Source organism: Convolutriloba macropyga, chromosome 7 (genome assembly GCF_964194025.1).
Source record: "Convolutriloba macropyga chromosome 7, txConMacr16.3, whole genome shotgun sequence".
In the NCBI taxonomy this organism is placed as follows: Eukaryota; Metazoa; Xenacoelomorpha; order Acoela; family Convolutidae; genus Convolutriloba; species Convolutriloba macropyga.
In genome coordinates, this window is record NC_134474.1 from 49,356,861 (window position 1) to 49,371,035 (window position 14,175).

At 34.8% G+C, this 14,175-nt stretch overlaps 1 protein-coding gene and 1 non-coding gene across 3 annotated transcripts in view; one reads left to right on the plus strand and one right to left on the minus strand.

The window, feature by feature from the left end:
• LOC142342956 (1-phosphatidylinositol 3-phosphate 5-kinase-like) overlaps positions 1–7,888 on the plus strand; it is a 57,846-nt gene extending 49,958 nt beyond the window's left edge. For both annotated transcript variants that reach the window (XM_075394634.1, XM_075394635.1), the window contains exon 14: positions 6,969–7,888. In XM_075394634.1, coding sequence (XP_075250749.1) covers positions 6,969–7,200 — 232 coding nt within the window. In that variant the 3' untranslated portion in view covers positions 7,201–7,888. The remainder of the gene's footprint in view (positions 1–6,968) is intronic.
• Positions 7,889–7,918: 30 nt separating this feature from the next.
• On the minus strand, positions 7,919–7,990 carry Trnap-ugg (transfer RNA proline (anticodon UGG)). Its single transcript has one exon. It is a non-coding gene; the product is annotated as a tRNA-Pro (tRNA).
• Between the last annotated feature and the right edge of the window lie 6,185 nt (positions 7,991–14,175).

The window sequence follows — 14,175 nt, forward strand, 5'->3', positions numbered from 1 at the left end:
AACTACGAAATGCCATCAAAATAAATCGGACTAAAAAATTTTTTGGTACAAAAATCTTTTTTTTTCAATATCTTCTTTTCTTTCAATCCCAATCATGCTTATTGGAATCAACGGCGGCTATTTTCCGGCAATCTGCCGGGTATGTTTAGTGAGAGGACTCATCGACATTTAATGACAGGTTGCTAATGAGAAGTAGAGGAATTAAGTTGGCAATTTGAGTTCATAGCAGTTATTTCTTTGATGTTGGCCCTGTCTTTTCAAAAAATAACAGTTGAATTTTTTGTCTTGCTTGTTTTTGTTGTTGTTTTATTGCATAATCTCATTACTAACGGCTCTCATTCGCCTTTTAAAGCACAGTAAATGACTGTCATTTCATGAATTAATATATATCTTTGTTTCGCTTTACCTTAGTTCACAGCTTGTTCAACATTTTGCGTGAAATCTTATTGACTTCTCTAGGCTAGTTTCACTCTTCTCTCATTCTTTTAGACGGCAGTTGCTCGGTAAAGCAATTCAAAGTGAACAAAGTCAGTATCTAAAAAAGATATCAGAAATCGAAAAGGGATAAACCTATAAAGCCCGTTTTTAGATGCCCTTTACTCGAACTTTGTTCTTAGTTACCATCTCTAATGCTTATTGGTATTGATACTCGCCCCTGTGTGGACTCACTACAAAATAGGAGTATGTTCAGCTTCAAAATGACATCAAAATAGTTCGCCCTTTTGTTTGTACGAAAATCATTTTTTCGCTAGTTTTTTTTCGCTTCAATCCCAATCTTGGTTATGAGAATCAACGGCAGCTATTTTCCGGCAGTCTGTCGGGTTTGTTTTCTATTGTGATTTGTTTCTTTCAAAAATGCTTTTCAAAGGTGATGAATTGAAATTCTCCTTTCAGTAGTCATTGAAATTTTTGGAGACCCTCGGATTTCTAATATTTTTGACTTCGACACAACTTCCTCTAAAAACGTGGGCTAGTTTTTAATTGTTCTCGAATGAGAACAAATTTTTGTAAACGTGCGTGTCATTACCACTTCGTACTGAGTATATATACTCAGCAAGGTCGCTGTTTTCCCACACACATGTTTTAGGATCAGGAAAATAAGCGAATGCGAAAAACGGTGACGCGCTCAAACACTGATTTTTAGATCGATAGTTCTCGCATTTTAAGTGTTTGTAAAATGGTACCAAATTTATCGATTATAATTCTTGAATTCGTCCATCTTTTCCCCACGTTTGATGTCGGCTTTTGATGTAATACAAATGAATGGTGCAAGTCCGTGTGCAAAAATTAGCGGCGCGATTTGGGGGGATTAGTCGCCAATTTACACATTTCTACTTTCACCACAATTTGCGTCAAGGATTTAGCGAATTTTATTTCAATTTAGTTAATTTGGTCTACAATGTTCGTTTGTCACTTCTTCCAGAAAATATGGTTTCAAAACGTAATGGTCCTGTTTGTCAAAAATTTTTGCTTGACTGCTTTGTGCTTTTCTTCCAGAGTAGTCTTTGACTTCTCGAATGATTTTTTTCACGCACTTCTTGCTTTTGAGTGATTTCAATTGCTCTCACTCAAAATAAAGTTTGTTGCTTAAACAAAACCGATTGTTGGAGACTGGATGACAAAGCTCTGATAGCCGAGTGGTTAATACGTCCGTCGTGATGACGGAATTGGACTAGGAGGTCGGGGTTCAAATCGTTCCGTCGGCTGATGGTTTCGCACCCATAAAGAAAAATTTATCTAGGCTGCAGCCGCTGATTTAAATTGCGCTGCCTGTCATTCGAGCGCAATTTTTCTCACGTTATTTGGTTTATATTTTAGTTCTGCTAGCGATTTCAGTGGCATTATTCAAATGTGTTGTGCTTTTTAATAATCCATAGTTGAGATTAGTAAAGTTTTCAGTGTGTGGTTGATCTTTTTGGTGACTTTGACATCACATGATTTGGTAAATTTCTATGGAATTTTGCTAATTTTTCCTCTTCTTTTCGTCTTTGGTTTTAGTTGTGTTATTAAAAGTTAGTATATGTTTAATAGCCGCGTCAGCAATTCCAGGCGGCTATTTTTGCGCTCCTAATTTTTTTTCATCTAACAGATTTTTGTTTCGTCTTACCCTGACTTCTTGGAATTGACTTTTTTAATGACTCCAGTGACTTCTACTGCTTTGCAGTTGAAAAATTTGTGTTCGTGACGTCATTTCTGCTTTTAGGTCAATTGCGTGACTTACCGCACTCAAACAAATGACTTCTGAACTCACTTATGTAACTTAAAATTTTATGAACATTTAATAATTAAAGGTCAATAGTGTGCATCTAAGTAGTGAAAACTTGTATGTCCTAACTACTGAGTAATAGAGTTTTGAGTTTTAATCGAAAATTAATTTCGAAAAAGTTCCATTAAGGCTTTTTCCTTGTAGAGCGATCGTGTCTCATAAAAATGACAGTCCGAATCTAACCCAAAAAGTCTAATAGTGGTCTATTAAAAAGCTGGTGGTCGATCTGTCCATCTTATTTCTTTAGTTGTTTCAATTCATGGAAGGCCACGAGCGTCTATCGCGGCTATTTGCCGGCAATCTGCCGGCTATGATTCATAACGGCGAATAATTTGATCTCTTTAAAGGTTTCGTTTTGTTGTTAAGTGTCTGGCTGTTTTTATCACTTCAGCTTTTGTTCATTTGTCCAATTCTTTTACTGAGTTGTGTGCCTAACGTCATGTTTCTCTCTGTGTAGTTTGTTTGTTTTTTTTTCATTCGCAAGAGTAATGTTTTGGTTACAAGTGGCTTATCTCACTCCCAGAATGATTTTACCTAGCTCTCAAAATGATATCCGCTTACTTTGTTGATCCGACCTCAATTTTGGCTGATCGATATATCGTATAGAAATGTGAGTGGTATCATTGAAAAGATCGTCCAGCGTAGAGTTTGGAATTAAAGATTTTTTATTTCTTTTTTTGGGGAGTTGTCGAGGTTGAAATTTTTTTTGTGTACACGTGATATTTGGAAAGGTTTTGTTCACTTTAAGCGTAAATTTTCTTCAAATTAAGATTTTCTATAAAAATATTAGTTCAAAATTACATTTCACGCCACAAAATGAATCAATTTTGTGTTCCTAATAGACGAAAGCCGATAAAAAGACTAGTTATGGTCTCATAGGGAAATTTACTATAAAAAAAGTTCAAATTCTATTTGAGCTGTTTTTTTTAGAAAAACTTTTCATATTTTTTTTTGTTTTTTTAAGTCACCTAGAGACTAGTCACTTTTCATATCAAGGTTCCGTTAATGACAAACCTCATTTACTGTCAAATGAAGCCCAATGAACAAAAAATTCGTTTTCAACGAATCGCTCATGTTTATTTTTTGGCTTCGACTCCGAGTTTTCGTAACTTTTAATGAAAATTTGATTTTCCTTTTGAGGTTTTACTAATTTCTTGGAGTCCTGTTGCATAGACTCGTTGACTAAAAGTGCAATGGTTTTCGTAATGAGCTTCAAGTAAACATGTCTAGTGCTTTGAATCGACAGCTAATGGCTGTTAAGACTATATATTACCGATCTTGATTTTATTTTCGTGAACTCTAAGTCAGTCTCAGTGATGACAGGACCCCCTTCCTTTCTACTGCAACCAAAATGAATCTGGTTAGCGGTTTTATCTTCTAACCTTTGGTTTTATGACGAGTTTTTATTTTTTTGTTTTTATATTTTATTCATAATTTTGCTTTCTTTTGAAATCATCTCATCCTAATATTGACAGTTCCCATTGACTTAGTGAAGACGTTCAATTGATCATAGAGAATGTTTTCAGAGATAAGATTATGGTTTTAATAGCCTCGACGCTTGCTTGCAGTTTTCTACTGAATTTTGGTTTTTGCCTGTTTGTTCGCTTCATAGTCATAAAACTTATTGCGATGACTTATTGGTGAATCATGAATAAAAGATACCATAGTCTTCCTATCGAGGCATAAGTTAGCATATTTGTCCTTTACCGTTGATGCTATTGAATATAATGGCTTTGATACTACGGGTTTTCTTAAACTTTTCGTGGTTTTAATATATTGCTCAAATTTATTGATTTTTTGAAGTCACATTGTTACAATAAAAAGAATCCCATTGCTGTTATAACGATTCGTTGGAAAAAGTTCTGAATGCAAAGTTCATATTTTAATTCTTGGGGACTTTTCACTAATTTTTTTCGTTAGTCTGCTGTTTTTGCCTTTTTTTGTTCTTTGTAGTCGTAAAAAAATTTTCTATGAGCTGCGAGGTCTCATTAGCTTCAAAATGAGGATTGAATGAAATTATTCAATGCAGTCGGTTTATAGCTAACTGTCTTAAATTTTTTGATATTATTTGTTTTCAAAAATGTTTCAAACTTTTCATTTTTTGTAGCTTGTCTTGTCAACTTGTAAATGATTCTCATCATTGAGCCCCTGCACTTTCTTGTATTTCGAATATTCACTTTTCTATAGTTTTTATGTCATAACTGATGTTTAATTGCTCTTAAACGAAGTTTGTAGCAATTATATTAGTCCTCTCGGTCTTTTTTATGCGATTTTTTGATTGACCGGTTTTTCTTCTTACGCTTATGACTTTTCGTCCTCAAAACGGGATCAACAGGTAGCGCCCAGCGGGCATTAGGTGCTCTTAGAGCCTTTCAGCTCTGTTTCAAACTGCTTTGGAGACTTATATTTATGGTGTGAAGGAAGGTTCTTAGAGGTTGAAGACACCCCCACTGTTGACACCCGCCACTACTGCTCCACCCCCACCCTGCTGTTGCCCCCCACCCGTCTGCAGCTCAACCCCCTCTCCCTCCCCATCAGCCCCCAAGTGCATCGATTTTTTTTCTAAAACTTGCAATTTTTTTCAAGTTTTTTGTAAAAAAGTTTTTGTCATTTTATAGGTTTATCTGGCCTCAAGAGCCAAGGAACCTCCTCTAGTGTTTGATAATAAGTTACTGTATAGTTTCTAGATGCAATGGATTGTTTTTAAAGATTTTAACATCACTAGTTTTAGCATTTTTTAAAAAAAATTTCGGCAATCTTGTTTTTTAAAAATTGTTTTTTTTGAAGGATTTTGCGGCCTCAAGAGCAAGAAACCTCCTCCAGGTTTTGGTAATAGGTTACTGAATAGTTTTGAATGAAATGTTTTGTTTTTCAAGATATTGATATCCCAAATTCAAGAAATTTAAAAATCTTATGCAATTATTTCAAGTTTTTGAATATTTTTTGATTATTTTTTCCGTGCACCAGGGACCTTCCTCGAGTTTTGATAGTAAGGTGCTGCTTAGTGCCCAGATTTATTGGAATGGTTATCATTGTGTCAATGACTCGAATATAAGCAATTTTTTGATAAAGTTTAATTTTAGAAATTTTTGAAAAATTATTATCAGGTTCCAAGCGTATAGATCTTTATGGGCCAGCGAAACTGTTCAAGGCTCGAAATAGGGATGTTGGATAGTCTCTTGAGACAATACAATGGTGTTCTGAAGATACTAATATCACGAGTTTTTGGCAAGATTTTGTTATAATTTGCTGTTTGTAAAATTTTTGAATATTTTTGTCCTTTTCTGAGTTTAACTATCTTTTCTGGCCAACGAAGCTTTTTAAGTCTTGCAGATGGGTTACATGACAATAATCCGGAGTCGAAAAATGTTTTTGAACAGTTTCTTCACTGCGATATGTGTAAATTTTTCTTCTGAATTTTACACTTTCAGTTTTTTCTATATGATTTAGTTACTAACAAGGCTAGAAAACTTGAGTTGTAGTGTCGAATCTCATCATGGAAAAAATTCCTAGTTCTCTTTCTCTATCTCTGTGGTGGTGGTTGGCATTTCCTTCTCTTTCTCCTTCACGTTTTATCTCGCACTCTCTCTCTCTCTCTCTCGCCTTAACTCTTTTGTTGATGGCGCACTTCAGCAGCTGTTGTGGCGTGAGGTCACCGTCTATTTCCTTAACCTCACGCCCCTTCAGTCAAGGTAAAGCTAACCTCACTAAACAGTGGCTAGGTACTGACGAAGCCAACTGCTCGCCGGTCGTTTGAGAGCAATTCGCCCGACGTTCGTCGGTTAAGTTTTGTTTGTTGAACAATATGCGTTTTCATAAAAACTTTGAGTGGTCAATATTTGTTTTTTTTCTCTTCTTTTAGCTCATTTGAGGTCCAGATGAACAGTTTTCTTTTTTCAGTATAATTTAAATCGAATTAATATAATTAGTAATTGAAATAAAAGAACATGATATTCAGATGGTAGCTAATGATTTTAATGACTTCATTAATTGGTGTTTTCGCAAATTGTAATTTTATGAGTTTTTTCTTAATCTTTAGTCCGTTTCTATGGCTTAGTCTCACCAAAGTCATGTCCTATTGGTTGCTGAAGGACTTTTTGGTTAATTTATTTTAAAAAAAAATCAGTTACAAGCAAATGGTTTCTAAGACGTTTGAAATTATTTGGTTTAAAAAACGTTGATGGATTTATGAACTTCGCCTCATTATTTCTTTTTTTGTCGACTTGTTACCTAGTCTCATTAATGAAAAGTCCCATCTGCTGTGTAGTTAATAAAAAGTTAGTTTGTGTTAAGCTTTTATCTGATTGTTTTTTGACGTTGTTACTAGGTGCCTTTAAATTTAGGAGTTTTTGCCGTAAGGAGTTTTTTCTCGTAGTCTTATTAATGGCAGATCTAGCGCTCTAATATAGCATGGCATTATGTAATTCAGTTAGTAGTTTGGGTTTGTAACGATTTTTTTAAACTCAGACATCTGTTTTTCAACATCTCTCCATTTGGTTGGCAATTAAGTTAAAAATGTAGATGAGCTGGGGTCGGAACGTTATTGTAGGCTGCATGGTCAACTTCGCTTTAATCTCCTCCCCTGTTGGTCTTTTTGAGATTACATGTCAGCAATGCAGTCGAATCTTCTGGCAATCGGCCAGCTATGTTTTTATCAGAAGTTGTGACGCAAATTTTCCGTAATTTTTGTTTGAATGCTTAGATTCGAGAAGGTGCAAAGTCTGGACCCTTACCCGACATACCTGAGTTACTGGGAGAGTACAGCGACAACAGCCACGAATAGTCACTCGAACAGTGTTAGTTCTGTCTCCACTAACAGTACCTCGGCCGTCATCACCACGACAGCTGCTACTACTAGTGGTGGTGTTGCTAACTCTTCCAACTCATACAAACAGCAGCAACTCACTCCACAGTGTACTACACACGAAGACTGATGATATGATACTATTCAAGTAGCAAAAACAGATACAGTTAAAGACAAGTGAGACTGTTATGAATAGAAAGAGTAATATTTATGCGGCAGGAAAACAGACTGTTTTATGCAAAAAGATGATATGATTATTTTTGCCGTCAGTATGGATGGACGTGTCTGGCTGTCTGTCATAAGTTTTTTTTTCGATTCTGAGACCTTAGTTCAAAATTGAGGAATGCTATCATCGAGGTTTTGGGGTTCTTTCGCATTATAGCTGTACACAAAATTGTAGCCTTCAATCATGGTGTATTTACGCTACGGGGTTTATGCGTTATATGCCCCCTAAGCCCTAAGCGCGGAGAAGGGGGCATAATGGGAAAGCCCCTGTTTGGGTAATATAAAATTAACTACGGGTCTTTCCCATTATGGCATAGTTACGGTAACTATGGATGGGGCTATGCCCATTAGGAAGGGGCTAGAATGGCAAATATGTTTTTACACCTAACCCTAAATGTTCCCTCGAATTCAGGAGCCCAGAATGTCATCAAAATTTGTTGTTCTTAAAGCTCAGCCTATTTTAAATCTATGAACTGTCCAGATGAAATGTTTCCGATTGTTTGCTTTCCATTTGTGATTGTAAAAATGGTGCTGTTACTTTATCAATTTTGTTTGATCTGTAAATCAGAGCTAGTTTAGTATATATCGCTTTATGTCCAAATTTTGCAAAAAAAAGATAGTGCGGGGACAGCCGGGGATTGAACCCGGGGCCTCTCGCACCCAAAGCGAGAATCATACCACTAGACCACTGTCCCTGATGTGCATCAGATCAAGAGAATAATGAATCAAAAACAAATAACCGCAAGTCAATAATCCCAATTCCCCCATTATTATATTTTTAATTTCCCTCGACCGAATAGATGCTCAAGCTCTATAGTTTGAAGCAATTGTAAACGTACGTTTCTTTTTATGGATCGCTTCTCTTTGCCCCCCAAAGTACGTTATGCACCACCCCCACCCCGTTACAAAACACGTGCCATTACGTATTAAATAATTGTAAAAATATGCCTCGTGCGCTCTGAGGGTGCAAATCATATGCACCCAATAAGGTGGAGGGATGAGAAGACAAACGGAAAAGATCCTTTTTTATGAAAAAATGTCGCTTGAGAATTTCGACTTTTTAGATAGAACATTCTGTCGCTTGAGCAATTGAAGTCGACGTTCCGCCTTCAGAAATTATTACCCCAAGTTGCAAATTATATGTTATATAACATGTTACTACGTAAGAAAATAGCACGTGCGCCTGGGGTCATAAAAGTTTATGCTCACTAAGCTGGGGGGACAGAATAGATCCTAGGCTCCAGGTGTACAACTTTAGAACACCAGATTGGAGCTCCTCTCCACTCCTTTTTGATACCACTCAATGTTCCGTGGCTTGTCCTAAGCTTACGCTAGCTATTACCTCTCCCTTTTTCGTGAGCAATTCGCCTGCCGGTAGTCTGTTTATCAATACCCGCGAAGCGATAGCGGCTATTATTGGGGACATCGTGGTTTTTTACAATTCAAAGAATTTGAATTGTAGTGGGGCGCTGTGTTTTTTACGACTCGAAGAGGAGTATTGGAGAAGTCCTTTTTTCGGAGTGATTTTTGAAGCGGGAAATGAAACGCGTGAAAAAATTTGGAGTGATTTTGGTGCTGAACAAAAGTGAAGAGTGGAGCGAAAAGAGAGTGGTTTTTGTTCATACCGCTGTTTTTGAGAGAGCGAGAAATTGATGTTTGAAAAAATTTTCTCTAAGCGAGCGAAATTTTTTGTTCATGTGCGGCATTTTAAAGCAGTTTTTTTACGTGTTTTCGTTAAGAGGTTTGGTTATGGTTTTGTTTTATTTTCAGGCTGGTTTTGGTAGTGGTTTGAAGGTTTCTGTAAATTCATATGAATTTTATGATAATTCGGTGGTTTTTAATGTATTTTGCTGATTTTCGGGCTAATTTTTGCGTTTTTTTTTGACGAATATTTTGTTTTACTGGCTCAAATGGGTATTGAAGAAACCCCTTCTACTTGAGCAATATTATGATATCAATTGGTTGCAGTTTTGTGGGTGAGAATCATTTTTTTGTTTGAGAAATATGACAAAGGGCTAAAATTGGAACTATTTTTCTTAATTTTTTGCAGTTTTTTGTTTTTTTTTTTGGTTTTTAGCTAAGTTTCTTTGCCTATAATAACATTCCTATTGTTTTGCGAGCATCTGGATACCGTATTGGCTGAAGGGAATTTTTCTTTGGATTTATATGTTTTTTGAAATATTAAAAAAATAGTAACTTTCTCCAGCTTTTCAGTGAAAGTTGTTATTAAGAGCTTTTTGTCATAATTTAGCGTAAAGTATTTTTTTCAAAATTCACAAGTGGTTTTTGTAAGTACTAGTTGATTTGATGAAGTTATTTTGGCAGATAGTTTTTTTCGTGATCTCAATTTATAACAAAATTTGATCAGTTTTTTATCATATTTTAACAGATTTGATTTTATTGTTTAGGGTGGTTTTGGTAGTGGTTTGAAGGTTTCTGGATATGACTTTTATGATAATTCAGTGGTTTTTAATGTATTTTGCTGATTTTCGGGCTAATTTTTGCGTTTTTTTTGACGAATATTTTGTTTTACTGGCTCAAATGGGTATTGAAGAAACCCCTTCTACTTGAGCAATATTATGATAACAATTGGTTGCAGTTTTGTGGGTGAGAATCATTTTTTTGTTTGAGAAATATGACAAAAAAGGGCTAAAATTGGAACTATTTTTCTTAATTTTTCGCAGTTTTTCGATTTTTTTTCGGTTTTTCGTGAGCAATTCGCCTGCCGGTAGTCTGTTTATTAATAGCCGCGAAGCGATAGCGGCTATTATTGGGGACATCGTGGTTTTTTACAATTCAAAGAATTTGAATTGTATTGGGGCGCTGTGTTTTTTACGACTCGAAGAGGAGTATTGGAGAAGTCCTTTTTTAAATCAATTTTATTGGAGTGATTTTTGAAGCGGGAAATGAAACGCGTGAAAAAATTTGGAGTGATTTGGGTGCTGAACAAAAGTGAAGAGTGGAGCGAAAAGAGAGTGGTTTTTGTTCATCCCGCTGTTTTTGAGAGAGCGAGAAATTGATGTGTGAAAAAATTTTCTCTAAGCGAGCGAAATTTTTTGTTCACGTGCGGCATTTTAAAGCAGTTTTTTTTACTTGTTTTCGTTAAGAGGTTTGGTTATGATTTTGTTTTAATTTTAGGCTGGTTTTGGTAGTGGTTTGAAGGTTTTTTTTCGTGATCTCAATTTATAACAAAATTTGATCAGTTTTTTTATCATATTTTAACAGATTTGATTTTATTGTTTAGGCTGGTTTTGGTAGTGGTTTGAAGGTTTCTGGAAATTCGTATGAATTTTATGATAATTCAGTGGTTTTTAATGTATTTTGCTGATTTTCGGGCTAATTTGTGCGTTTTTTTGACGAACATTTTGTTTTACTTGCTCAAAGGGGTATTGAAGAAACCCCTTCTACTTGAGCAATATTATGATAAGAATTGGTTGCAGTTTTGTGGGTGAGAATCATTTTTTTGTTTGAGAAATATGACAAAAAAGGGCTAAAATTTGAACTATTTTTCTTAATTTTTTGCAGTTTTTCGATTTTTTTTCGGTTTTTCGTGAGCAATTCGCCTGCCGGTAGTCTGTTTATTAATAGCCGCGAAGCGATAGCGGCTATTATTGGGGACATCGTGGTTTTTTACAATTCAAAGAATTTGAATTGTATTGGGGCGCTGTGTTTTTTACGACTCGAAGAGGAGTATTGGAGAAGTCCTTTTTTAAATCAATTTTATTGAAGTGATTTTTGAAGCGGGAAATGAAACGCGTGAAAAAATTTTGGAGTGATTTTGGTGCTGAACAAAAGTGAAGAGTGGAGCGAAAAGAGAGTCGTTTTTGTTCATACCGCTGTTTTTGAGAGAGCGAGAAATTGGTGTGTGAAAAAATTTTCTCTAAGCGAGCGAAAATTTTTGTTCACTTGCGGCATTTCAAAGCAGTTTTTTTTACTTGTTTTCGTTAAGAGGTTTGGTTATGATTTTGTTTTATTTTCAGCCTGGTTTTGGTAGTGGTTTGAAGGTTTCTGGAAATTCATATGAATTTTATGATAATTCAGTGGTTTTTAATGTATTTTGCTGATTTTCGGGCTAATTTTTGCGTTTTTTTTGACGAATATTTTGTTTTACTGGCTCAAATGGGTATTGAAGAAACCCCTTCTACTTGAGCAATATTATGATAACAATTGGTTGCAGTTTTGTGGGTGAGAATCATTTTTTTGTTTGAAAAATATGACAAAGGGCTAAAATTGGAACTATTTTTCTTAATTTTTTGCAGTTTTTCGATTTTTTTGGTTTTTAGCTAAGTTTCTTTGCCTATAATGACATTCCTATTGTTTTGCGAGCATCTGGATACCGTATTGGCTGAAGGGAATTTTTCTTTGGATTTATATGTTTTTGAAATGTTAAAAAAATAGTACCTTTTTCCAGCTTTTCAGTGAAAGTTGTTTTTAAGAGCTTTTTTTCATAATTTAGCGTAAAGTATTTTTTCAAAATTCACATAAGTGGTTTTTGTAAGTACTAGTTGATTTGATGAAGTTATTTTGGCAGAGATAGTGTTTTTCGTGATCTCAATTTATAACAAAATTTGATCAGTTTTTTATCATATTTTAACAGATTTGATTTTATTGTTTAGGCTGGTTTTGGTAGTGGTTTGAAGGTTTCTGGAAATTCATATGAATTTTATGATAATTCAGTGGTTTTTAATGTATTTTGCTGATTTTCGGGCTAATTTTTGCGTTTTTTTACGAATATTTTGTTTTACTGGCTCAAATGGGTATTGAAGAAACTCCTTCTACTTGAGCAATATTTTGATAACAATTGGTTGCAGTTTTGTGGGTGAGAATCATTTTTTTGTTTGAGAAATAGACAAAAAAGGGCTAAAATTGGAACTATTTTTCTTAATTTTTTGCAGTTTTTCGATTTTTTTCGGTTTTTCGTGAGCAATTCGCCGGCCGGTAGTCTGTTTATTAATAGCCGCGAAGCGATAGCGGCTATTATTGGGGACATCGTGGTTTTTTACAATTCAAAGAATTTGAATTGTATTGGGGCGCTGTGTTTTTTACGACTCGAAGAGGAGTATTGGAGAAGTCCTTTTTTAAATCAATTTTATTGGAGTGATTTTTGAAGCGGGAAATGAAACGCGTGAAAAAATTTGGAGTGATTTTGGTGCTGAACAAAAGTGAAGAGTGGAGCGAAAAGAGAGTGGTTTCTGTTCATACCGCTGTTTTTGAGAGAGCGAGAAATTGATGTGTGAAAAAATTTTCTCTAAGCGAGCGAAATTTTTTGTTCACGTGCGGAATTTTAAAGCAGTTTTTTTTACTTGTTTTCGTTAAGAGGTTTGGCTATGATTTTGTTTTATTTTCAGGCTGCTTTTGGTAGTGGTTTGAAGGTTTCTGGAAATTCATATGAATTTTATGATAATTCGGTGGTTTTTAATGTATTTTGCTGATTTTCGGGCTAATTTTTGCGTTTTTTTTTACGAATATTTTGTTTTACTGGCTCAAATGGGTATTGAAGAAACCCCTTCTACTTGAGCAATATTATGATAACAATTGGTTGCAGTTTTGGGGGTGAGAATCATTTTTTTCTTTGAGAAATATGACATAGGGCTAAAATTGGAACTATTTTTCTTAATTTTTTGCAGTTTTTCGATTTTTTTGGTTTTTAGCTAAGTTTCTTTGCCTATAATGACATTCCTATTGTTTTGCGAGCATCTGGATACCGTATTGGCTGAAGGGAATTTTTCTTTGGATTTATATGTTTTTGAAATGTTAAAAAAATAGTACCTTTTTCCAGCTTTTCAGTGAAAGTTGTTTTTAAGAGCTTTTTTTCATAATTTAGCGTAAAGTATTTTTTCAAAATTCACATAAGTGGTTTTTGTAAGTACTAGTTGATTTGATGAAGTTATTTTGGCAGAGATAGTGTTTTTCGTGATCTCAATTTATAACAAAATTTGATCAGTTTTTTATCATATTTTAACAGATTTGATTTTATTGTTTAGGCTGGTTTTGGTAGTGGTTTGAAGGTTTCTGGAAATTCATATGAATTTTATGATAATTCAGTGGTTTTTAATGTATTTTGCTGATTTTTGGGCTAATTTTTGCGTTTTTTTTACGAATATTTTGTTTTACTGGCTCAAATGGGTATTGAAGAAACTCCTTCTACTTGAGCAATATTTTGATAACAATTGGTTGCAGTTTTGTGGGTGAGAATCATTTTTTTGTTTGAGAAATAGACAAAAAAGGGCTAAAATTGGAACTATTTTTCTTAATTTTTTGCAGTTTTTCGATTTTTTTCGGTTTTTCGTGAGCAATTCGCCGGCCGGTAGTCTGTTTATTAATAGCCGCGAAGCGATAGCGGCTATTATTGGGGACATCGTGGTTTTTTACAATTCAAAGAATTTGAATTGTATTGGGGCGCTGTGTTTTTTACGACTCGAAGAGGAGTATTGGAGAAGTCCTTTTTTAAATCAATTTTATTGGAGTGATTTTTGAAGCGGGAAATGAAACGCGTGAAAAAATTTGGAGTGATTTTGGTGCTGAACAAAAGTGAAGAGTGGAGCGAAAAGAGAGTGGTTTTTGTTCATACCGCTGTTTTTGAGAGAGCGAGAAATTGATGTGTGAAAAAATTTTCTCTAAGCGAGCGAAATTTTTTGTTCACGTGCGGAATTTTAAAGCAGTTTTTTTTACCTGTTTTCGTTAAGAGGTTTGGTTATGATTTTGTTTTATTTTCAGGCTGCTTTTGGTAGTGGTTTGAAGGTTTCTGGAAATTCATATGAATTTTATGATAATTCGGTGGTTTTTAATGTATTTTGCTGATTTTCGGGCTAATTTTTGCGTTTTTTTTTACGAATATTTTGTTTTACTGGCTCAAATGGGTATTGAAGAAACCCCTTCT